This window comes from Aulonocara sp. 'chitande type north' Nkhata Bay, linkage group LG18 (assembly GCF_057382095.1).
Source record: "Aulonocara sp. 'chitande type north' Nkhata Bay isolate Kocher_YH1m ecotype deep benthic linkage group LG18, A_spYH_male_GT1.1, whole genome shotgun sequence".
In the NCBI taxonomy this organism is placed as follows: domain Eukaryota; kingdom Metazoa; phylum Chordata; class Actinopteri; order Cichliformes; family Cichlidae; genus Aulonocara; species Aulonocara sp. 'chitande type north' Nkhata Bay.
In genome coordinates, this window is record NC_141361.1 from 13,708,219 (window position 1) to 13,733,932 (window position 25,714).

Below are 25,714 nucleotides of genomic sequence, written 5' to 3' on the forward strand. Positions count from 1 at the left end.
GAGTCAGACGTGGATCAAGTAGACATAGTGTGTAAACTTTGCTACAGTGTCGTAGCTGCACCACAGAGCAACACTGCAAAGTTCACTAAACATAGATGTTTACATTTTTCATTTATTTTTTATATTGCAAACATTTGCACTGTTATCAGTATTTGCACACTATTTTATATTATTTTTTGACAATCTTTAAAGTCATTATTCAATACATTGTTATTGTTAAATAAATATCGTCAAATAATCGAGATCTCAATTTCAGTGAAAATAATCGTGATTATCATTTTTGCCATAATCGAGCAGCCCTAGCTGTAATTGTAGCCATTTCCCAAGTATCAGTGAATAATACTCATGGCCACTGATCAATGGCAGTGAAATGTGAATATTAACAGTCATGAAACTGAGGTTGTGGCTGATTGTTTGGCACTGGTGTGAGTTTCGGCTCCCACTGAAAAACTGGGACTGCCTAGATTAGTTTAACAAGTCCACTGAACCAGTGTTTGTTTGCAGCAGCGGTAGTTTCTGTTGCGCTGAGCGCGGCCCCATTATTACGCTCATCAGCGCCTTTGCCACTGAGAAGTGTGTTTATAGTTTTTCCACTAATGACTTTTTTGCTTGTGGCCACTTGGTTCACAGCCATCTGAAGTATCTGCAGAATCGGCTCAGAAGACCTGTTGTCAGTTTGCGGTGGCGGTGAATCTTAATCCGGAAGTGTTTAAATAAAAAGTCTCACTGATGATTTCCTAATCGAGACAATGAATCAAGGCCAGATGTTGGCTGGCAAGCACTGATCTCCAATCATGGGCCTGCGGTATTGTGGTCTGTGACCTGCGGTTTTTTTTTTGCCTACTTTCACTAAAGCATGAAAAAGACCTGTTAAGCTCCAGCTAGAACCACAGGGCACAGTGTTGCATTCGGTGTCCTCTTCTGATGTACTCTGTCACTGCTTTTTATAGACCTACAGGAGTGCTTCAAGTTAGAGGCTTTCCAAAAACTTGCTGCATTTATTTCCATGATGATTTACACAAAGGAACATGCATGCATGTTAAATATAAACACAGGAATACACCTGATAATAAAAGAAAAATGTAATGTAACCTCTTTCTAATGCATAATAAATAATCACTTTTACTGCTTTTTGCTTTTTTATTTTGTTGTAAAAGAAGAACTAAAATTTATCATACTGTGATACTGTTATTTTTAAAGGAAGCTTTGGATAGACAGTGGTTAAGTGCCAGGGGTGACTGTGGGTCTCTTACACACACACACACACACACACACACACACACACACACACATTCTTTCTGCAGTCTGTACAACAGCACGAAACAAAGCTGCGCAACCACGAGGCTTGGCTCGGCTCCCATGTTTGGAGTAACAACCCATTTCTCTTCCCTGCTTCTATATCAGGGGTAATTTGAGCCTCTCGGCGAGCAGCCGCTGCAGATTCCCCCTCCTTTTTACCCCAAATTGGAAGCTTCCGTTCAGCATAGTGGCAAAGCACGGTTACCGGAGATGCTCATTACCAAATTTGATTAGATTTAGCTACAGGCGCGCAAAAAAACACCATGTAAACAGCCGTAATAGTGGCAAACATGAGACACCGCCCTGCTCCCTTCTTTATATTTGCAATTTGCTCTTTGAAATGTCCAATTTCAGCTTCAATTCTGTTTGTTATGAAGTTTCATTAAAACTAAATGCCAGACAGAAAATACACATCCACGTACAGTGCACTAGTGTTTCTGTAGTTTAGTCATTCCAAGATACAAAAATGTTTTTGTTTTATTTTTTAATTTTTACAGAAAATGACACAATCACCCCCCAATTAGACAGCTAAGTTGTGGATTAATTAGTAACTGTATTTACTTAGGCCCAAAACAGACTATGCTTTGAAGTCATTATATCAAATAACCTGAATAATAACACATAAACATAAAAGGTAAATAATGTTAAATAAAAGTCAATTATATGTATTTTATTTTAGCTCTTTTTAACTAGGTCATTTACTAAAATCACACTCTCTTGTAGCCTGGATGTTGTTTGGAGGGTTAAGGCCGAACTCCATCGGTGCTCCGCTTCTGTACAGGTTAAGACATGCCACGTCACTATTCAACACCAGTAACCAAATATTCACCTAAAATTAGCCTGGGGAAATGTGCCAGGACACTGGAGCTGTATCGTCACCGCTAGACACTCGTTAGACTTGCTTACAGCATCATTCGTGACACGGTACAACAGAACTGTACTGTGAAATGAAGTCAAATGAAGTGCAATGTTTGTATTTTCCCCATTTTTCTGTAAAGTAGGTTAATATAAAAGAATAAAGGGAGTTGCAGTGTAACCGAGGGTAACCACAGGTTTATCAGCGAAGAGTGATTTATTTATTCATATAAGAGAAAACATGACATTAAACCGAAAGCAGCGCACTCCGCGGTGCATTAAAGCCAAAGTGAACAAACAGAACAGAGATGTTGTTGCAGAAAGGAATGCTGCCTAACCCCAAGTGAACAAACAAGACACAAGACATGTACTGGGCATAAACTCCCTAGAACACACACAGAACAGGAGGAGGAAAAGAAACGTACTCGACAAATACAGAAGGAATAGAAAGAGTCTGGAGGCCAGTGACAGGACCGAGATGATGATGATGATGCTGTCAGTTTCTGTCAGCACCAGAGTTACAAGGCTTTAAACAGTAAGCTGTTACAAAACAATCCATCAGGAGCAGACACTTCAACAGGCAAGCCAACCAGTCAGGTCATTCAGAAACAAACCTGCAGGCCTTATTTAAAAAGGCATGTTTTGGCTACGGGACAGGCTTAATGCACTATTATAGACAAATATTAAGCTTATAGAATGTAGTTTAAAAATGTGATCATTGTTAATTGATCCACAGACGCACATATTTTTCTTTCTGTGACCAGGAAAGTAATTTACAGAACAGTTTCCTTCAAATCTGCAACAAGTGACCCTGAAATAAATGAAGCCAGTTGAATAATGGTGCAATAAGTGTACTGTCCTCTCACCTTATCGTTTGGTGTCATTGTTAGGTTATGTGAATGGCACTACGTATGGTTCGTGTGTAGGCTGTAATTTAGCTGTAAAATCTCTTATTAAATGCAACTGCTTTGTCCTGTACTTAAACCATCCATGCACACTGAGATCAGCTGAACCTCACAAGGGTCAGTGTGAACGTGCTTCTATGGCCACATGGTCTCCACAAGCTGAATACGTGCACGTCTTTTTAAAGAGACATCTAATGTGGCGCAAACCAAATCAGCGCCTTTATGCCAAAGAAAATATCGACACCCACTTTGAAAGACGTGGTCGCCACTAACAGTCGATGGTTACAATGCTCCTTCCTCTGTGCATATTTCTGTTAATATCTGAAGTCTTCTGGCTTTTTGTCTGAGAGGCGAAACAAACCAGGCCTTTATTTTCCTTTTAAAAACTGAAATTGTGAGCTGGCACGAGGGGGAATGTTGTACTTGAGTCTGTTTTCTTTTTAATGAAGTGCTGTTTCTTGCCAACGCTCAACTGAAGATAATGGGCATTTGATTATGGTTTGGTAATGGCTGTTATGTGGCACGGCTCGTTTGGCTGTTAAGTCAGCTAAGCCTGAGTCCTTAAAGGGGCTGGCAGCTGAAAATATTGGATGTGCTTCAATAAGAAATCCGGGACTTCCACTGATGATCCTAATATTTTCCACTGTTTAACGCTGCTGACAGACATTTCTCCAATGTGTCTGTCAGATTTGTCCTTTTATACATGAGAGAGAGGGATGAGGAATTAAATGCAGCGTTGCTTCTTCGCTGTCCCCTAGTCTTTCTTATCTAGTAGTCTTTTAATTTGTAAGGCGAATGTGCCTGAAGAAATAACAAACAAATTGGATTAGTGCGCAGTGTTTCACTTACCAGCTAACAGTTTAGCTCTGATTTGAGGAACATATGAAGAATCACATTTACTGAAATGAAGGTTTATTGAGGCATTATCTGTCATTGAGAGGCTAAAAAGTCATAAAAAGTAGACCTATAATGCTCATTTAGCATTTTTCAGGATTCATAGTTCAAAATAATCCTTATTTCTCTTACACTGGGCTCGGCGTCTTTTGTCTGAAACAAGCTGTTTTAGTGCCTCAGTCTTTTTCCTTCTGATTGGCTGGCTCTTACAAACAAAATGCTGAGCTCATCATACAGAGCCGAGAAAAAAAAGCTGTCTCAACTCTTGCTCACGTGCAGACTTCAGTATGCGCATCCACTGTTTTATCAGTGATATAAAAGAGAAACAGAGCTGGGCGGGCTTTAAGTGTGTCTTTCGCCGCACAAACGCAGCCGCACTGGCTACAAAAATGTGTGAATATACTCGTGCAGGCTGCTTGGCGCAAACGGAAAGTGTGATTGCCAGTCAGTTGACAGTTTCAAAGCTTTGAGATTTGAAACTAACACTGTCACCACTGCTCCCTGCAGAGGCTCATAAAGGGCAAAAAATTAAATTGTCATTGGATATTCCACCCATCTGTGTTCTACAGGGTATCTGGGTACTGTTTAATTAATTGATTACATAAAAAGTTGTCAGACTTATTGCAAAGTCTCAACAGAAATGTGATATAGCTTTCCATCATACACTACTTAGGCGAGCATTAAATTGCTGTGTTTGGTATCAGAGATCTTTATATTAGACTGCTAAATACTGCTTGAAGGACGCTGGAGAAACAGTGTTTTAGGAGTTCATAGTCTCTGCCAGAGATGCGACACTCAGCGGGTACCATCCTCATCCTCCTCCTCCCCTGCCACCACAGCAACTTTCACCTGTGTCTGCTACATAATTAATAAGCATCCATGAGGTGGAGTACAGCTCTCTGCAGAGACACAGCCTGCCTCAAATTCAACGTGTGTGCAGGCTGATTCTCTGACAATCGGGGAATTGTTGCGAAACAGCCCGAGCGGGTCAGGTGACGATCGTGTGCCGGACCTCGCTTGAAATGGAGCGCCCAAAATAACCCTGGGCTCATGCCATGTATATCTGCGCTCCAATCATGAGATGAACTGGGAGATTTGTCAGGGTCAGTGTGTCTGTGTAACAGACGGACTATAAATCACACGGGGACATAACCTCTGCCAGTGTGTGTGTGTGCAGACAGAGCGGGCGGCCATTGTTTAGTCTTGCTGCTAGGAAACACGGGAGTAACATTGTGGTGTAATCGTGGATATGAACGCATCAGTTATTCATGCAGGCCGTATCGGAAGGAAAAGCAAAGCCACCATGGGGGTAAGGGAATGGGGCCCCACCTCGCCATTGACCTCAAGCCAGTCCTCTGTGTCGACCTTGTCGCAGGTCCATCACGCAGCAGTCAGCGCTGGCGCCATAATCCCTTTCCATTCTAAACAATGGTGGTTGTAGAAGTTCACGGAGTGTTCTTCCCAATTGTTTCCTGTCTTTGTGGTCCGCTTCCTCTCCGAGGTTATGAATGGACGTTGAGGCCTAGAGTGTCGCCTCGGTAGCGGCAGACACTTTTATGAGACCAAAATACTGAAGGCTGACCTGTGGAGAGTTTAGCTCGCAGAAAAAAAGACAAACTTCGCTGCTCGTAAAGCTGTTTGTAGGGAAATGAAGGATTTTCTAACCAAGTTTTATTATTTGGGAAAATTGAGTCACCTCTGAGAAAATCTTTTAAAAAAGCTTCATCAAAGTGTCTTAAATGACTCATCGCTAATATTTTTATTTTAAACTATGACTCCGCAGGTGTCTCCATCTTTGTCATGAAACTTGAGAGCTAAACTGGTATTTTTCCTTCCACTCATCCCATGAATCTTTTTTTCTCACACACGGCACTCGTTCACGCTGATTTCCTATGATTTATATAATATTAATCCTGAAAGCTTAAATCTGTAGCTTTCTGCACACCCCAGCTGCAAGACGTAAATTAAATGGTATTTAAACTAAAACAAAGGTAGAAAATCCAGATCCGTGTGTGAAAGACGGCGTGTCCTTGATGAGCCTAAACAGCTTTTCTACCTTTAAACACACGCTAACACAAGCTGACTCACTTACACTGTGCACAATGTATCACACCTCCTTAATACAGGCTGCTGTGGTTTTATTAAAGGATTGAAACTGCTGTTTAGTGACGTCACAAATTTGGACCAGAAGCTGTTTTTTTTTTTTCCATCCAAAAGAAGCAGCACAACCCCAATTTTATGTCTGAATTCCCTTTCTTTTATTTATGTTTCCGCTGTGCTTCTTTGCCAGTGTGCATCTCATCTGTGAGCTATTTGGTTTTCTTTCTTTCTTTCTTTTTTATCGCACCACAGATGGAGTTGTCTTTTTACTTAGAAATAACCAAAACTACATTTAAGAAGCGCCTTTCAGAACCAGTGCAACAAAGCGGTGCATTTTGGAAAAGTTATGCAAGAACGAGAGCACATCTATCAGAGGAAGGATCGATAAAATGCTCAAAGTTGCTTTGAAGTAAAATAAGTGAGCAAAGCTGCTGAACTGAGGTTGCTGTTTATTTGAGTTGGCCATGGCAAACACCAGCTCGGTTCACAATACAGTAGTTGAGCTGTGCAGTGATGTATGAGGACCTTAAAACCCAGTTAGCTGATAAATTGTGTATAAATTCTGACTCCTTTGACCTTATTGGTATCACAGAAGTTCAATTTGGAATTGGGCAGGAAGTGGGGAGGGAGGGCAGAAAAGATGGGACAAATGCGCCAGTCATTAAAACTTGTTCCTCTTTTTTTCTTCCCCCCTCAGCTACAACTATGCTCTTCATGGTCGCAGAGTACTATTTCACCAGCATAAAGCTAGCCTCAGAACCCCCAATACACGCACCACAAGTCTATTTCTTTGAGCTGACTTAAGTGCTCTGGCACTCAGTGTTGTGGAGCTGCACCCTGCAAACCCTCTCCGTTCAGCTACTGGAGCCTTTCCCATGGAATCCCAGACATCTCAGGCATCTGTTAAAGCAGGGCCGACAGGCGTTTCTTCAGCGGCGTGCACGCTCACCATCGCCATAGTGGATTTGAAACATCTCGCCACAGTTTTACAGCTTATTGAATAATATGTTAAGAGGAGATAAAAAGAAACAAGTTACATGCAGCTTCGATCCAGATGTTTTAGCAGTTCCTTGTCGTTCAAGTGCCACGTGATCAGGGTGGATAACATTTGCGTTGCAGTGGTGATATTTTTTTCCTGTGCCAGATTGTTTTTGTTCTTGAGCCGAGTGTGAGGTATGCGTGTGATCTTCAATGAGCGGTGGAGCAAAAAATATCACTGTTGTATAAATCCATAACACCTCACTCCATAAAATGGCACTGATGCGTCAGAGCCGAGCCCTGTTATGTTTTGTTTTGTACCCAGGGCTACAAATAAATCACAAAATAACAAAATGCCACGTAAAGAGTGCTCTTGAAAACGGTCTTCGGTGAAAGGAAGCAGATTTAGAGACTCGGTTATAATTAATTTTGGCATCCTGGTGCCTTAAAGGTGGTGAATAAGTAAAGCTTCTCATTTGCTTGAATAATGGCTGCTCCTTGCGAAATAATAACTCCTTGAGATGGCTGCTTTTGTTTTATCTTCCTTTGTGATATCGGGTGTTTTTCCAAGCAGATGTTCATTATTTGCGTGCTCAGAAAATCCCTAACTCTCTTTATGGTTTTCAGAGATTTTCTTTTCATTCCACAAAGTCTGTTCTTGGTTCTGCTAGAAACCTAAAACATATGCACTTTCAAAGATTTAGGAATCATAAGTAAAAAAGAATTTTATATAACAGCAACAGTAACCTTGGTTTTCCTTTCTAAACAAGTCAAATAAGATGTTATCTGCTTAAAAAAGAAAGGAAAAAACTGATGGTGATTGGTTTGGATGCCCTTTGACAGCGTTAATCACGAGTAAGAAGATTATTAAAGACGTTGTGACGTTGCATTAATAACATACATGCTTTTGATGTCATAACAGGTAGTCGTTATTTGACCCTGGCATTGAACCCTGGCGGGAAATTAAGATTCAAGGCTGTGGCGTGCGTCATTTGCCTGTCCAGCAGGAAGCGCAATTACCCATCAATGAGCGCGCTGTTTATCATTTCTATTCCAGTCACGGACAGAGTGGATATCCTGCCTTCAGATGACAGAGATGGCGGCGCAACATTAAAAACAAAAAGTGCTTTTCCATGTTGTTTATGTGTTTTTGTTCTATTAACTGAGGCCGGAGGCAGTTAATGAAATTGTTTACGGTTCCTGTTGCTCTCGTAGTCGTCTTAACCGAGCCCTGCTGCTGCTGCTGCTGAGTCAGATCAGCTGACAAGTTTTTAAACGAGACAAATAAACCTGGCTCGTTAACCGTTGCTCTTTGAAAAGTCCCAATGACACAACAGCTCTTTTTTTTGTCTCCTGTGGCATAAGTGGCTTTAGTTTGAATAAGATTGGATGCAGGTAGTTTTAATAAATTCAAGACACATTATTGACTACTTTGAGTTCTTTCTGTTCGGCAAGACTAAATCATTGAAATAAATTCAAGCTCAGAAGAAGACTCAAGTTCAGAATAGCTGACACTCAGATTCTGCTGTCTTTTTGTTTGAGGATTTTTTAAATTATTAATAGTGTTTATTTTGGGTTTTTTTGTTTTTTTTGGGGTTTTTTTTTTGGTTTACATTTTTTGGCTGAAAAAAAAAAAACAACACCCGACGGTTATGTTGGAGTGTAAAATATCCAGATCCTAACTTAAATGACATCCTCAAAATAAAGCTGGAGATCATGACATTTGTAGGAGGGACATGAATATGAAAATGGAAAAAATTGGGATTTGTAATAAATGTTTTAAAAAATAATAATCGCTGTTTGCTTGACGATGTTTGTGTAAAGTTTTGATTAGATCGGCCCAGATACGATACATGCATACATATGCTTTGATCGTTACAGCAACACATTATGTCAAACCCATCAGAGTTTTGGTTTTGTCTAATCTATAGCTTTCACAATATCAGATTCTTTCTAGATGATTACAGTGGCCACAGTAATTTGAAATAAGTTTATTAGAACAATGTTTATTGATCAGAGCTACCACTCATCTAATTTACTGTGTTTTGTCTTTTATTTGGAAATTGAAAAAGTGAATTAAACTCTGTGTTTGGAGGTGGTGAGAGCGTTTGGAACCACATGTGCACAAAAGCATAAAATAAAATTGAATACAAATGATAAATAACATATCAGCATTCTTAATGATCGTGGTTATTCTTAATACTAGCATTTCACAGTACCATTACTCTGTCTGACGGTTATAGAAAAGCAGCAAATATGGCCACCTAACTATAAAATGAATGTTGACAAAAAAAAAAAACTATTGAATTAAATGGGAAAAACACAAACGAGTTCACCTTATTGCACCTACCCTTTTTATTCAAAATGTCGACATTTTTATAACCAGATTTCACCAAAACAAAGACCAGAGAAAATAACACAAACTGATGCCTCATTCATGACACTTGTACTTTGAGTTTATATTTGTTCACTGTCTGACTATATCACACTTGTTTCAGAAGTTTTCCTCTCTGACAGATACAGATTTTATTTTAAATATTTTTTAAATGTATCTACCCCTCAACCTTTCAGTTAACTAGTCCAGACAAAATAATTTTTAAGCAAAATTTCAACGTTTCAAATAAATAAATACACATAAAAGAAGAAATGTGAGATGTTATTAGCAGTGGTGTCGCTGGTCATCACCAGTGGATTGTTGTTGTTTTTTTTTTAAATTTTCCTTTCTCTGTAAGACTTTGGTCAAATCAGCATCAGGTCTTAAATGTCACCCACTTGATTAATTGCCACCTTTGCACTTTCATTTGTCATGTATAGAGGGGAGGGGTAGGGACTAATATCACATCTGTTCCCGACAGGCAGTGCTATGGTAGTAAAATGAGTTTGTGTCAGGTAGTGCAATGTGTCTTTACTGCTTTAGATGAGCTGAAATCATGAATTCAGTGATGGAAAGGATAAAATCCTGGATAACTCTGTAAATATTATGTCTTGCAAAAATAACTGTAGAAAATGACTCAGCCACTCTGTCTTCTGAAATTACTCTTTCAGCATATTGGCAGAAAAAAACAGACCAGTGTATATCAACTTCAAGTCTTCATCAGAGTGTGTCACCAACACACAATCAGTCAGAATGAAACACCAGCCCTGGGTGGCAAACAGCTAACGCCTGTGTCAGACACAGGCATAAGTCTTGAGTCACCCCTTATTTCTTTTATATGCTGCAGGAAAACGGGATATAGGTGTAGTGATTTATTGATGCATTTCAAGCATGCATAGAAACAGAAGTTTATAAGGCAAATGCAGGTTTGTACAGAAAGAAATTTGCAGATTGTTCTTTGGACTTTTACCTGTCTCACTGAAGAACACCTGTCAGATCAGTCATCAGAGCCATATATCAGGCAGCTCGCATGTGATTCTCTGTCAACACAGCTGATGTTATTAACAGCGGTGTCCAGAGTAACATCAGATCAGCCAGTAACAAGTTGGAGTTTAGAAGAAGCTGGAGTCAGAGACTGGATATACTGCTGTGAAAGAGTAACGGAAAATAAACGGTTAGCAAAAATATCCCAACCTTTCGTACACAATGCTGCACTTTCTCTGAGTCCACCTTCCCACGGTTGTTGTGCAAAGCAAACGCACCCAAACTCGTACTCCCACATTAAAGTTCAATCTGTCTTTAATCTGTTACATTAGGGCAGATTATTCTTTACTCTAGGTCTTTCTCTGCTAGCCTTTTTTTTCAGCACGATCCTTGAGTTTAGCATCTACAAACAGAAATGTATTTTTTTCTTCATTTTTCTTCTTCTGGGCCTTCAGCAAAAACCTTCTTTCATAGAAACTAAATACTACCCTTGTCATAGCTGTGGAATTTTAATTGCCAGCCACTGCACCACCACGTTCCTGTTTGGCATTTTCTCAACTCTCATGTGATCTCAATGCAAAAAAGGTTTGAATAGGTCGTCGTTTCATCACCACCAAAAGAGGAAAAAGCTAAAAAAAATAAAAAATAAATCACTAAATTATTTCAGGGAGGATTGTGGTTAATGAAAACATGTAGAAACTCTTTACAGTTTATAGCGCTTTAACTGCTTGAAACAACACAATAAGAACCTCTTTATGCAGTTTGTGTTTTAATTGCTCAGCGGTCCAGAACAGTGGACCTGTTGAAAACTTGAGTGCGTCACTTTTTCTGTCTTTCTGACACCCCACATTGCTGCAGCCGGGCAATGCAAATCTTTTTTTCTTCACCCCCTTTTTCCAAGTTGGCACTGACTTGATAGGCTGACGGAGACCTGATGCGGTGTTGGTTGTTGCTGTCCCTTTTGGGCCGCGGGAGATTGAGCGCCTTATTGTGCCGCGCTGCCGCCTCATTCAAATGAAACCTCAGCTTATGAGATAACGTGCCAGACATTTCTGCAGGCTTATTCCCCAGCCTTCATGCAATCCTGCTGTACTTTGCACGGAAAAGACAGAAATTGACCAAAGTGTCAGTGGAATAAAGCAATAAGAACCAGGAGACTTTTTTTTTTTTTTTGCACGCATCTGTAAAGAGAAAAGACAGAGAGGGAAAGAGAAGTGTTGATATATCGATATAATGTGACCAGGTGATTGTACAAACAGAAGATTAGAGATGGAGAACTCAAGCTCAGTGTGTCTAATTGGTACAGATCAAACTGAGAAAGAACCTCTGCTCGTCAAAAACTGCCAGCGTCGGTGTTGACAACAAAAAGAAGAAGAAAGAAAGCAGCCATGTATTTAGGGATTTGCATGTTTTAAGGAAAGAATAGCAAACCCCTCCAAACAGCCTCCTCGGGATCCTTCCCCGCTCTGGAAGATCAAAGGTAGCTTGGTGTGGCCTCGCTCTCACAGGTCATCACGGTCTCCACCTTGAAACATTTCTGACAACCGCACAAGAAATGAGTATCTCCTTCAGTGTGGTCGCTCGTTATTATTATTTAAGCCTGCATGGATTGCGATAGGGGATACTTGTGATAATGATCATTTAGGATCATTGAGCAGCTTCGCAGATATGGCAGAGTGTGGAGTAAGTCATTTGGACAGTGAACAAGTGACTTTCGATTTGTAAATTTGCTCACTTACAAAGAAATGGACCGTCTCACTTTTATGGTAGTTTCATGTTAATGGAGAGAGACAGAATATCAAAAAACAAAAGTTATAAATTGATTTGCACATCGTTGAGTGATACAAGTGTTCATTCCACAAGCATTGAATTGTTACTTGGTGGAGGAACTCAAACCTTCAGCTCACTGGAGGCTGGCTAGACCACTCCATGACCTTAATGTGCTTCTTCTTTAGCCACTCCTTTGTTTCCTTGGCAATATATTTTAGGTCATTGTCATGCTGGAAGACCCATCCATGACCCAATAATCACACCAACAGTGTCATCTTCTTCTTTGTCAGCTTCTTGCTCATGTTTCTTGATGTCCTGTCCTTTGACAGCTCTTTGGTAGAGGTTGAAATGGAAGAAATTGAATCTTTTGTCAGCTGTGCTTTAAACATATAAAGAGTTGAGATAAGGAGTATCTGTAATTGATTGATTGTAATCTGTGCCACATGGAAGCCATAATCTGGATGGTTAACGGGATAAAATAGTTATTTCACTCAGTGCAAATCAATTTAGAACTTTCATGTAAAGTGTTTGGTTTCTGGATTTTTGGTTAATATTCTGTCACCATTAAAATGAAACTACCATAAAAATGAGAAAATGTTCATTACTTTGTGAGTAAACTTACAAATTCAACGGGGATACGACGGATTTGTCTGAGACTGTCATTCAGGAAAATACTTTAGCGAGCCTGAGCATGAGTATAAATGGTGACATTGCTGGTGACATTTATGTGTATATTGGGCTGGACAGTGTAATTTATTTCCTTTCTGATAACTTTCAAACTGTAATTATATGAGGCTATCCTGCAAAAAGTGGCAGTTTTTCGCATTTTCAAAATCTCTCATTTATATTGAGATAGTAGCTTTATATTCTAGTGGTTTACACCATCATCAAACAAATTAGAGAGCTGCAGTTTAATCCTGAGAGGGGCGAGAAATCCCTTTGGGATAGTGTCAGGAAGTGTATCCGTTTCCACAGAAGTGACTGCTTGTAAAAAAGGGAGCAGCTAAACATAACTTTTAATTTGTATTGCAATAAGTAGCAGTGTATGGCATCAACTAAAATTTAATTTGTGTTATTTATTATTGTATGTGAAAAAGGCCTACATGATGTTCTGAGTGGACAAAATGAATCTTTTAACAAAGTATTTCTTAGACCAGCAGTCCAAAACCTGAAATGAAAAGACTTTATTGGGAGTTAATGGCAAAACTGACTAAATATTATTATTTTTTTTAACTTTCTGTAAAGTATTACTTCAGCTTTGTTTGTTGCTCAGTTTAAAATCTTAGCACATCCGTGTGGTTTTGCTGCATAGGAGGTTGTAATCGGTTCTTTAATTATAATGGTTCCGCATTTAAAAATTCTCACTGAAAGCATAACGAAGGAAAAACATCATCGCCATCTTTCACCACATTTATGGATTTCCTTGGACTTTAACATTTAACTAACTGCAGTTGCAGCTGAGGGAGGAGCTGTCAGTTGCTGAAAGCGATATTTCAGTCTGGGTGGAAAAGTTTCCAAAGCTGTTGAAATCTGTAAGAACTCGTAACAGGTTGTAGACATGATGAGGCACGATCATCGTCCTGAGGCGCTGAGCTGTTCAGTGCACAATCAAGATTGTCTTAGCATGAGTTTGTAGCAGAAGGAAACCATGTTTTTCTCAACTGGCACTTTTCTTTTGAATGTCAGAGATGCATATGCATGCTAAAATATACTCCAGGCGCTCTTAATGGGAGCAGCTTGTGGTTTATATCAGCGTAAAGGCAGCTGATTCATAGCAGTGAGGAGATGGAAAGAGTGGAGCCACGCTCCTTGCTTTCCCTCAGCTTGAGCCTGTTTCTGTGTGGCTCTCGTGTTGGTTTGCGTATGACTGTTTGAGTAGGACACAAAGGGTTAAACCGTCTGCTTGTCTTCCTTGGAAAGGGGAGAGGCTACTTGAATGGCTAGCTTCTACAGCCAGCCAACACATTGGCTAAAGCTGAGGGTGGATCTGTTGGGTCTGTGCTGCGACATGGAGCACACTGGAGGATCAGGAGTCAGTCAGTACACACAGTAAAGCTTTTGTGTATGTGTGTCTCTTTGTGTTTGTATGTGAGTGGGGAGAAAAAGCAGAAATTCAGCTTTTAAATGAACTTTGGTGATGGAGGCAAAAGGTCAAAGCAAGAAGCAGTTTATTTTATTTTTCTACTGTCTGTAAATCCTGACTGACTGACGTTGATAAGGGGCAATTATATCATTTGTTTTTCTAGCTCGGTGCCCCCCTTTAGCTTCCCTCTCACATTCTCATATTGCTGCTGCCCTCACCAAGCACACTCCTCGTGTGCCTCAGCAGCTTACCTCTGTTAATAAAAGAGGACAGGGGGGTACATGTTGTTTTGTTCATTTAATGGCAGACCTCGTGACACTAATGAAGACAAGCCGTTTCAACACATGCACACTGAATCCGAATGGTGCTCAGCGATCGCTGCCCAGCAGAGGAAACTGCTACAACAACTGCTGCACGTTACTCAGATTCATTGTTTCCTTTCGCACACATTCCCCTTGCATTTAATGTCAGTTCAGCCTCATAAAGACGCACATGCTCACATCTATACGGCCTCACCTGTAACGTACCCTCATTATCAGCCCTGCTGCTGAGCGGTTTTAATCTGACTATCGTGGATGAGGAGCTAATCTCAGCGGGAAGGTCAGTCTGCTGTATTTACCTCTGAGAGTCCTACATCTCCCCTTGGACTCATCGACAACACAGTGTGGCACATTCACACACCTGCCAATCCACACAGCCTCCTGTTACCTAATGACTGATTTACACGCATGCACACAAGCAAACATGTGTAAACAGCCGATCTGCAGACTTGAGTCTTTAGTTGAGCTTGTTTACGCCCAGGAGACATTTAGTCGCATATTTTTTGTAACCGTCAGGACGCTGCGATCTTTCAGTGTTTTCATTTCTCTTGCAGAGCTCTCTATTCTCCCAAAGAGAGGCCCGTGGATACATTTTCTGCAGCCGCTTTAGATCATTTGTTTATTCCGTGGCTGTTTCGGCCAAGAGCTTAGAAATACATGGATATTAAACACAGGCCATAATTAATAATATGTTTTTAGGTTATATCATATCATACATTCCAACACTTTGTGGTGTGTGGCAGTTTTATCAACATTAAGGCTTCAGCTAAATATTGTTTTCATTGAAACAGGACAAGGTTTCTCACAGCCTGAGGAGGATAAAGCTGCAGCAACACAAGCATAAAAATGCCTTTACAAAACATCCCAGACCCAAATGACGAGCTAAACTAGTAACTGACATTTAGATTAAAACATAATTACTTATTATTGACCTTCATAAATAAACTCTGAAATAATTCTCTCAGCATTAATTAAAAAGACACGTTGGTATGTTCTAATGAGCCAGACAGTTTGATTTATTATTTGCCACATCTTAAAGATGGATTGTTTGCATTTTATATTAGTTTCTTTTAAAACCGTTTTGGAGGTGCACAAAATTATGACACACACTGGTCTGTAACACTGAGATCAGAGATGTGGGAGAAGAAATCTTCATAAAGGGCTGCTGAGATTTTAAAACATTTGGACAGAAGTTTGGAGCTCTATCACTGATTTCCAGTCTTTGTCAGACGAGCTCCAGTACTTCTTAATCAACAGCAGGTTTCATTTGATTTTACTGCCTTGCAAGCCGTTCAGATAAATTTTAAACATGTGAAGTCAGCATTTAGGTCTGTTTGGTAAATCCTAAATTCATACTAACTATATGAGGTGGACATTTAAGTATTTTTAAGCATAATTGTATTGCAAATAAATAGCAGATATTGCTATTGAAATGTATTAATTAGTAAAAAAACAAAACAAATCTTTTTAACCCTTTAATCCATCATTTTCAGCTTCTTTGTTATTTTTCCAATAACTTACAGACTATTTAATCTTCTCAGCTGTTTGCTAATTAGTTTTCATTAGCCACCGCTGCCCTTTTCATTATAACAACTATTACAGTCGCATATTAAACGTTTTTTATATAGCACCTTTAAAAAAACAGTCCTTTTAACGTACAGGCATGAGAACAACAGTAAAAGATTAGATTTAATCAGAGAGCAAACATAAAAGTTCACAAAAAACATGAAAATGTTCCTTGACTGATTAACTTAATCTTTCCATGTACTGCTTGGAAAACAAGATAAATACCACCCAGGGTACAAGTATCCCTGGTTACTTGTGGTCTTGTGGAGATTATCATATCATGTCTCCCAAGCACTTCAGTTGCTTAGTCATTGTTTTCTTACTTAACTTCATGAGCTTGGATAGTGCAAAGCTTAAATGACAATAAAAGGGATTGCAAATAAACTCATTTTTAACCAGCCCTCACGTGCAAAATACTTGCATACTTTAAATGCCAGTTTCTCCCCTTTGTCTCACTTTCACCAAGCCTTCTGGAGAAGTATTTTTCTTTGGTCGACTTGGTATTGGATCCCTGCTATTTGTATTTAGTATGCTCCTTGGCCAATGGCAGATGGTCCTCGGGGCTGCTGGCTTGCAGAATAGGGAGGGATTTCACTCCTTCTGACAGAGATCTGATCACATGAGGTTTCTCCAAGAGGTAAAAGTTCAGTGTCAGTGGGGACTAATCAGAACATGTAGGTGTTTGATTTTTGATAAGCTCCTTTTCCTGTCCTTTCTTTAACTCGTGTCATCTTCGTTTCACCTGCAGCACACTCTTTCTAACCTCATCCTCCTTCTCCAATCCTCAGTGTGTCCTGTTCAGTGCAAACATCGGGCCTGCACCAAAGATGACCAGTGCTGCCACAGCCAGTGCCTGGGCGGCTGCCTGGAGCCCAACTCAGCCAGTCACTGTGTGGCCTGCCGCGGCCTCCAGCACGAAGGTACCTGCGTGCAGCGCTGCCCAGAAAACCACTTCACCTACAAGGGCTGGCGCTGTGTCTCATTCGAATTCTGTCAGAATCTGCACAACACATGCAAGCGGGAGAAGGAGCGCAGCAAGAGCACGGACTGCCGCGAATACGTCATCCACAACGGCGCCTGCATCCCCGAGTGTCCCTCTGGCTACACGACCGTCAACTCCTCCTCGTAAGTGCACACGCCGTCAGGCTGAGAGGCTCTTAATGGCCCATAGAAGAGCCACTGGATCAATGAGGCTGCAAACATAAACACACAGACCCCAACGATATACATTTACCTACTCAATGGTTTTGTTACACGATGCATAATTTTCCCTACAAACACGTCTAAATTTGTCTAAATTGGGTTGCATGTTGCTAAAAATGCTGCGATACTTTCATTTATCAGTGCATTTATAATAACTGCAGGCTGACTATTGTTAGTGAGCAGACATCGCAGGAATTTTGTTATGATGGTTTTTTTTGGCACAAAATGCGAGATTGCTTCAGGGCGCTTTTTTTTTTCTTTTTAGTTAGAGGCAATCAATCAGAAAGATCTTTCATCCTGCAGTAACATGAAAAAACAAAAACAGAAAATATTCAACAAATTCAATGTGGAATTAAAAATAGTCGGTCGTGTTGCTGCCACTGTGTGTGTTTGTAGCACACCATGACGGTGCAGGAATTGGTCTTCTTGCTGAGCTCAGACGTTGCTCTGTGTGTGTACACAGACACAGAGCAACGTGCACACACAGACACAGAGACCTCTTTTTCTTTCTGTGTGTATATTTGTGTGTTTGTCAGACACCGCAGACAGCTAGGTCAAAGTGGTACGGCACAGCAGGGAGCCGGGCACGTCTGCATTTCTGAATTTGACTCAGTATCCTACATTTCTGTGTTGCTCACTCGCTCGCTGTGTACCAGCCAGACGCTTGTGTCTGCACTGCAGCGTGCGATCTTTATGTAAATGCAGACACTTGTGAGTGAACTGTGTTTTCCCTTTTCTCTAGCTCTGCAGTTACCTCAAATAGGTGTTGTTCTTGTGCTGACCTGCCAGTGACCTTCGCTGTGTCCCTCTGACACCTCCGCTTACTGTGACTGGGCTGTCCACAAGGGTGGGTGTGCCTGTAAGCACAAACACTCCAGACAGCCGAAGTCTTTCTGCTTGGGCAAAGGCTGAAAATGCAGCTCGGTCTTTCAGGACACGTAGTCGTCTGTTACAGAACCACTGGCCAGTGGTGAAACATCAGGGGACAGGCTGTCAGCACCCCGGGTGCTTGGCCTTGACTCCCCTGGCTGGCTGCGGAGAGATAGAGGGCGTGTCTGGCAAGCAACACGCAGCAACAAAGTCCATGCAGTCTGTCAGTGATGACAGGAAAGGTGGCAGTGCCACTGCTGCCAGGTGTACGGCGTTACGTGTATTTCACCTTTATTAATCCACAGATGATTTGCCAAGCACATAATCTCTGTTTGAACCACATGCAGCTTCACATTCATGGAGTTGCATGCGGTACATTCACACCTGACAGGTCATCTGAAAGCAGATCCATCTCCAGTGGAGCAGATGAGGTGCTTTGTTTGAAAACACCAGTGTTACAGCCTCGGGCTTCAGACAGCTTTAAGCTTTCATTTTCAGGCAGTTTTCTATTCTTTGCTTTATATTATGTGAGTTAGTGTCATCTCACACACACATCATCCCATCTCTGGCTCTAAGCACAGAAGCCCGACCTACATGCTGTTCAAAGGTCATGCCAATCAAATGAAAGTGGGCTTAATTGGTGGTCTGCCTTAAATGCAGAGGAGCTAAGCAGCTTCTTCCAGACGAAAAAGGAACCAAGGCACTGCACTTTTGCTCATCACAAGATAAGCAGCGATTATTTTGATATGCAAATCATACAAAGACACCCTAAAATCTAGGGATTAAAAACTTGGAGCTGGAAATATGAATAATAGGTCCCCTTGAAGTCAGAAAAAGGGTGAGTGTGTAAGTATATGGATGATAATTTATATTATTATCACCAAAAACCTTTAGCAAAAATACTGAATATAATATTTAATATACCTTTAGTTTTGTGTATAAAGGTTTTAAAGAGACGGCGCATTTTCCAGCTGCAGCTGATTTGTGGCGATTCAGCTGTACTCCCATTTCATCCTTTTCACTTTGACTTCCTTTCTGTTCCCTTTTTTGGTTCCTCCTTCTCAATGGCGTCCTCCTGCTGTTGTTGGCTTTAAACTAAGCTGTGGAAATGAAAGTGCTTTGAAGGATAAGCAGTGTACTCAAAGGTGTGATGAGTGTCTGGGCTGAAAGTGCAGATGTGGCACTCGGGAGGGAAAAGGGTCAAGGGTAGTTCAAGGCGGGTTTTGAGCCAGATTAGATAATAAAAGAGAACAAACCTTCCTTTACTCACCGGCATGAGTAAACTTCTATTTTATTTGTTTTTTTAGTCATTCTGGCTTTTAAACTGTTGTCATGTGGCTGGTTTGTTTTGTTGAAAGCTGTTGTTAATTTCATATACAACTATATCAGTGCCAAAGCTCACAGTGTATACTTCATTTTTGAAATATTAAGTATTTATAGTCTGTAAATGAGTGATTACCATTAAAAGCGTACCAGAAGAATCCATTATTTGCCATTTTTCTCTAATTGTCCTGCCTGCTTAATCAGCTGTTACTAAACAAAGGCCATTCTCACCTCATAAACCAGGACAATGACCTGGAGCAAACAGACCGCCATCTTCTAATCCTCCACTTTAATCCCTTCAATTTGAAACATTTTCCACAGCAAATGTGTGCCGGCTGTAGGATGTCTGTTCAGTAAGCTGAGAGGGAGAGAAAAACGTGCACAGATGTACTCTGTTTGTGTTTACCTATCAAATATGTTTTGGCCTTTTTCCACTGAAGAAAGAAAGAGGGACAGAAAAACGGTAAAGTAACAGATTCTGTGCCTTGACTGTATTTGGATCAGTCATGCTTACGTGCATAGCCTCACAACAAAAGGCTGATTTTGAGCCAGGAGAAACCTTTGCCAATGCCACTCCTCCTCTACTGGATGTGTAAATAGACATGTTTACTAGCAGGGTTGTCATATCACCTTGAAATATGACGTCAGAGTTGATTTTGAGACGTTTGTCTGCTGTCCAAAAATCACTCATCGCAGGTTTAAGGTTTTAGTATTTCCGTGTGTGTGTGTGTGTGTGTGTGTGTGTGTGTGTGTGTGTGTGTGTGTGTGTGTGTGTGTGAGAGAGAGAGAGAGAGAGAGAGACAGAGAGAGAGAGCAGAATATAATTCAAAACTCATCTTGTTCCTTCCTGTTCTTTAGGCTCAACTGCACTCCCTGCGCAGGGCTGTGCCCCAAGGTGTGTCTGGGTCTGAAAGTCGTGGACTCGGTCACTGCTGCCCAGGAGTTAAGAGGCTGCACCATCCTCAATGGGAGCCTGGTCATCAACCTGCGTGGAGGAAGTGAGTGTGTGCGGTTTGTTTGGCTGAATCAGATTACATCGTGCAGCAGATCAGCACAGCAGAACAACAAACACAGAGATGTTGACATTGCAGGAAACCAGGAAGATACTCCAGAATGTACAATCAAACAACCAGCAACGTTAATTAAAGAGAAAATAAAAGCTATGGGAACTCTGGAAAACATAGATGTGTGATGATTTTTGAACATTTTAAAAGCTAAAATAAATTTTAATAGGAACAAACAGCAAGCTCATAGTTTCATTTAGATTTGATGTACAGTGGTGCAGAAGTTCCTCTTCATTTGAAAGTTAATGGATGTGAATATTTAATGCAGTCATTAAAATATAAACGCTGTGCTGAAATCAATCCAGTTATATTATTTACAAAGTAAGCCTGCGATTTAATGGGAAAAAGATGAAAAGAAAATGGGAATCACAAATGAATGAAAACAGTTTGTTGTGTGTCTTTTATGAGTCATGCTGCAGAATCGGTAGTCAGTTTTTAAAGCTCATGTTTTTTTTTGTTTTTTGGGGGATTTCTGTAGACAACATAGCTGCTGAACTGGAGGCCAGTCTGGGCCAGCTGGAGGAGGTCACTGGCTACCTGACAGTGCGACGTTCCTACGCCCTCGTCTCCCTTTCGTTTTTCCGTAAACTCCGTGTTATTCGTGGAGAGGAGCAGGAAATCGGGTGAGACTCTTTCTTCTTAGCTGTTCTCATCCTTGCCATGTCCTGTAATTATGAGTTAAAAGCGGAAGGACTGACCTTTTCAAAATGTCTTTTTGTGGTAGCCGTTTCTGGTTAGACTTTCCCAAATCATACACGAGGCTTCGTTGAGACGAAGTGGAAGACGCCTGCAGCACAATGAGCTGCACTTACAGAAGAAGTAGCAAAGGACAGACATGATATAAATTGAAGACTAGCCATGCTCAGATAACCTCCTGCTCATGTTACTCAAAGGAGCTTTTTGTACCCTCAGCCAAATGTCATGTATCATTAAAGTATGTTCATGCTGTCTTCACTCTTCTTTTCCAGGAATTATTCCTTCTATGCACTGGACAACCAGAACCTGCGGCAGCTCTGGGACTGGTCCAAACACAAGCTGACCATCCAGCAGGGGCGCATGTTTTTCCACTACAACTCCAAACTCTGCATGTCTGAGATCCGCAAGATGGAGGAGGTGACGGGAACCAAAGATCGTCAGGTCAAGAACGACATCGCCTCTAAGACCAACGGAGACCAGGCTTCATGTAAGACCCTCGGCCCTCGAGTCGGCTTTTGCAGGATGTTATTATAGCAACGAAAAACACCGAGTCGGGCTTGGTACATGCAAACATACTCATAGTTATTGTTATGATGGTCATTTCCTGTCCTGTGTTTGCAGAAGTCTTCCTGCAGACCTTTTACCGACATTGTGTAACTTGTGTAGGAACAACCAACAAAGCAAAGCATTCATAACCGCTATGCATGGTAACTTGGTGATCTAGGCGTTGCTCTGATTGTGACCTTTCCATCCTAATTCATATGTGTACGAGCTGGTTAACAGGATGTTATAAAACCTGGCACCAGCATGGTGCCTCGACATTGCTGGACCAAAGGTTTGACTGAAGAAATTCATGATTTCTCATCAACCTGGGAATTTTATCTCAGTTTCGTCAAAAAAATAAATAAAAATCTCCATAGTCACTTTTCAAGTTTTACATTTCCCAAGTGGGGTCCATTCTGTACCCACAGATCTTCAGTCTGTGTAACTTGGACTTGTGTTTATATAGTTGGGATCTTGATGATCAGCTTCTGATTGGCCCTGAGTCTCTTTTTTACCCCTCAGCTGTAAAAGGCTGATGGAGTGTTGTGTCACCCTCACTTTGTGAATACAATATTTCTACAAATAGACAATGTGAGACTTTCAAATTGACGTCATAGGTGGATCTAATAGGAGGGTGATGGGGGTAAGACTGGCGGCCATCAGGGTTTTTGATAACTCTGAGTTCAGGTAGATTTCCTGTCATCCGTGTTTTACTTCTGCTGCAAAGGCCACAGAAAACATTTGAATGCCAGAGCAGTGCGTCTTCATAAATTGAGCCACAGAGATGCACAAGGCCAAGGTCGTCTTTCTTTACTGACATGTTAAAAGCCTTCGTTTTTTCTTTATCAAAGACCTTGATAAATTTGGTAAACATGTAGGAGTGAAGCTGCAGACAGCGGCGCTGAGGAGACCTTTGTTGTTGTTGTTGTGTGCTGGAAGACTTTAATTGTATGTCTGCTGTGCTTTTGAATTGTTAACCCAGTTTTGTTAGTTCTTTGTAAGCAAGAGATGTGCTTTTACACATGTTCAGCAAAGCAAATGAAAAAGGATTTAGTTTGTAAGCTGAAGAAGAATTTAAGTTTAGAAAAGTACAATTGGCTGAACAAGTGGAGTTCATGAAGATCTTCTCACAAATGAACAAAAGCAGATATGATTCCTTAGTTTTCTCCAGTCAACAGAGATTTAAAAACCTGCATAATTACTCATTATCTTTAACCTTCACTATTTCTGTCTTATGTGCTCTCAGGTGAGAACCACGTGCTCAATTTTACCCAGATTCGAACCATGAGCGATAAGATAATGATCAAGTGGCAACCTTTCTGGCCGAAAGACTTCAGAGACCTGCTGGGCTTCATGGTGCTGTACAAAGAAGCGTGAGTTCATCTCGAGTCATCAGTCAGCCACTCTCACAATCAGACTCAGAATCTGACTCGGCTCTTTGCCAAACCAATATTGTTCTAAGCTGCTCAGATACTCTGCAGAGGACAGCAGAGATACAGTAACTTCTGAAAAGTATGTTTTAAAGCGACCAGATCAGTTTTAAAGAACGTTATTGTTTGTCTGTACTCACACATCTGATACATGCTCACCAGTGTTTACTGGCCCCTCAAAAGTTTCCTATAATTAAAAGTGATCCCTATAGACCGATAAAATCTTAAGATAACATCCTGGAATACCCTCCTTTCTAACCAGAAGCGCTGTGAGCGTCACTCTAACATCAGTAATCTTATATGAGCAGATTTTCCTCTGTAGGCTGTTGAAATAAATCGATAAATTATTTTTCTTACAACAGACCGTTTCAGAACGTAACGGAGTTTGATGGGCAGGACGCTTGCGGCTCCAACAGCTGGGTGATTGCCGACGTGGACCCTCCGCGCCGAGCCACAGACGGAGAAAAAGAACAGATTGAACCGGGTCATCTAATCTTCCCCCTAAAGCCGTGGACACAATACGCCATTATGGTGAAAACCCAGCTCTCGGCCTCTGACGAGAACCAGGTCCACGGAGCCAAGAGCGAGATCATCTACGTCCGCACCAATGCCACAAGTAAGTGTGATGAGTGGATCGCAGCTTCTTCCACCTGAGTATTGCCTTGATGTAGTTGAATTGTGAAGTATATTTTGATTGAAGACTGTGGAGTTGATTTAGGAGACTTTGTCCTCATGCAGGAACTTTACTACCTGCGACTGTTTTCCACTAGTTTGTTTTTTTAATACCAAAAATGTTTTGTGACTCTACCTTAACATTATAACAGAAGCAACTTGTCAGGGTATTATTACCAACCACAGCACTACTCAGACATCAATGATGTTGCATTGTCAAGCCTGTTCTGGACCTGAATCTAAGGACTGTCCTACCAAACCAGGCATAAAAATTGCTCTGTGTAATCTAAACATGGAAACCACTGCAAACCTAAAGCTAAAGATGTATCAGCTTCTTCAAAAGCAGGTCATCGGCTGTGAAATTCTCACAGTGGAAAAGGTCAATATCTTGTCCTGTACTAGAATTCAGCTATTTTTAGGCTCATCCCGCGGTGTTACTATCATTGACTGGTGGAGTCAGTGTTGTGTGTGTTGCTGTTGCCAAAATGTCCTTGGCACAAGAACAAGGAGGAGCAAGACAGACGGCATGATTTGCTTACAGTGCCACAGACCTGCAGGGCCTTACCGCGTGCAAGGTGTCCGTATCAGTCACTCAAGCAGCCATCACCGTGCTCTTCCCCACTGCTTAATTGTACCTTGCCACCCACAGATCTCGCTGTGTGCACCATGGTGATGGCCTGTCTAGCTAGCTTCCTTTTAGACAATATACGTTTCCTTCCAGATGAACCGCATGAAACATGACATCTCTCTCTCACATGAAATAGGCTTCCAGCAGAGGCGCATCACTCACACAGACAGCCATGTCAAGCAGGGTTTTGGGGTTTTTTTGTTTTGTTTTTTTTACCCGTCTGGCAGGCGCTCCGGGTTCCTGGCCTGTGTCAAATCTAACCAACAGGGCAAAGCTGTCATTACAAATAAGCTGTTGCTGGTGAATCTTTGTCAGACAATGTGGTCTGACCAGTGTGTGGCAAGAAACAAGGACAACATAATCACAGTGTGACAACAGAGCTCAGGTCTCTGCAGCTCCCAAGGGTTCTGTCTGGCGCCCCACTTTTCTCACGTACACTCTCCTGATCAAACACTGGAAGCTCGGCAGCGTCATAACGATACTCCATCTCAGGCCAGAACACTTTTGAGATCTGAAGTGTCTCTTGTTCTTCCTCCTACTCGAAAAATCTACGTCACACTCAGAAAGAAGGCCATGTGTCAGCGATCAAATACAGGGCGATGCCAGTCACTGATCAACCCACAAGCTAGCAACCTATTTTTTCTGATCTGCAGGGCTTTTTGTTATCAGCTGACCACAACTGATACAGATTCCAGACCAGATGTTAAAGAAAAACAAACTTGCAAAGCTGTCAGATTTTTCCCCCCCACATATTTACTAAACCTCACCAACAACACACACTTGTATAAATTACACACACACCCCCAGCAGTTAACTCAGTGTCAACATCAGTGCATGTGACACCACAAAATAATCACCGGGGTAATTACAGTAAACTAGAAGCAAAGCAATAGCTAGTTGTTTCAGTAAAACTGTCATCAAATTGCAGCTGAATGAAAAAGTTAAAGCTACTGCCGAAAGCACCCATGAAAAGTTCGATCTTCATTCCCCGTAACCTGAAACGCTGGGCTCTGTGAGAGTTGCACGTTACAAGCATCAAACTGTAATAACAAATAACAAAACTGACGGGGAATACCCTGAGCAGGCAGCTGCTGGTCACAGAGCCAAACTGTGCCAGTAAGCGTGTTTCAGTATGAAATGCAAATTGGATAGAAAGA

General features: G+C 41.2%; 1 protein-coding gene across 1 annotated transcript in view; it reads left to right on the top strand.

Annotated features, from left to right (window-relative positions):
- The window catches only part of insra (insulin receptor a), a 54,474-nt gene that overhangs the window by 15,878 nt on the left and 12,882 nt on the right, over positions 1-25,714 (top strand). Inside the window, exons 3-8 of the mRNA XM_086272267.1 lie at positions 16,917-17,253; positions 20,383-20,522; positions 21,067-21,211; positions 21,557-21,771; positions 23,074-23,200; positions 23,620-23,873. Coding sequence (XP_086128393.1) covers positions 16,917-17,253; positions 20,383-20,522; positions 21,067-21,211; positions 21,557-21,771; positions 23,074-23,200; positions 23,620-23,873 — 1,218 coding nt within the window. The remainder of the gene's footprint in view (positions 1-16,916; positions 17,254-20,382; positions 20,523-21,066; positions 21,212-21,556; positions 21,772-23,073; positions 23,201-23,619; positions 23,874-25,714) is intronic.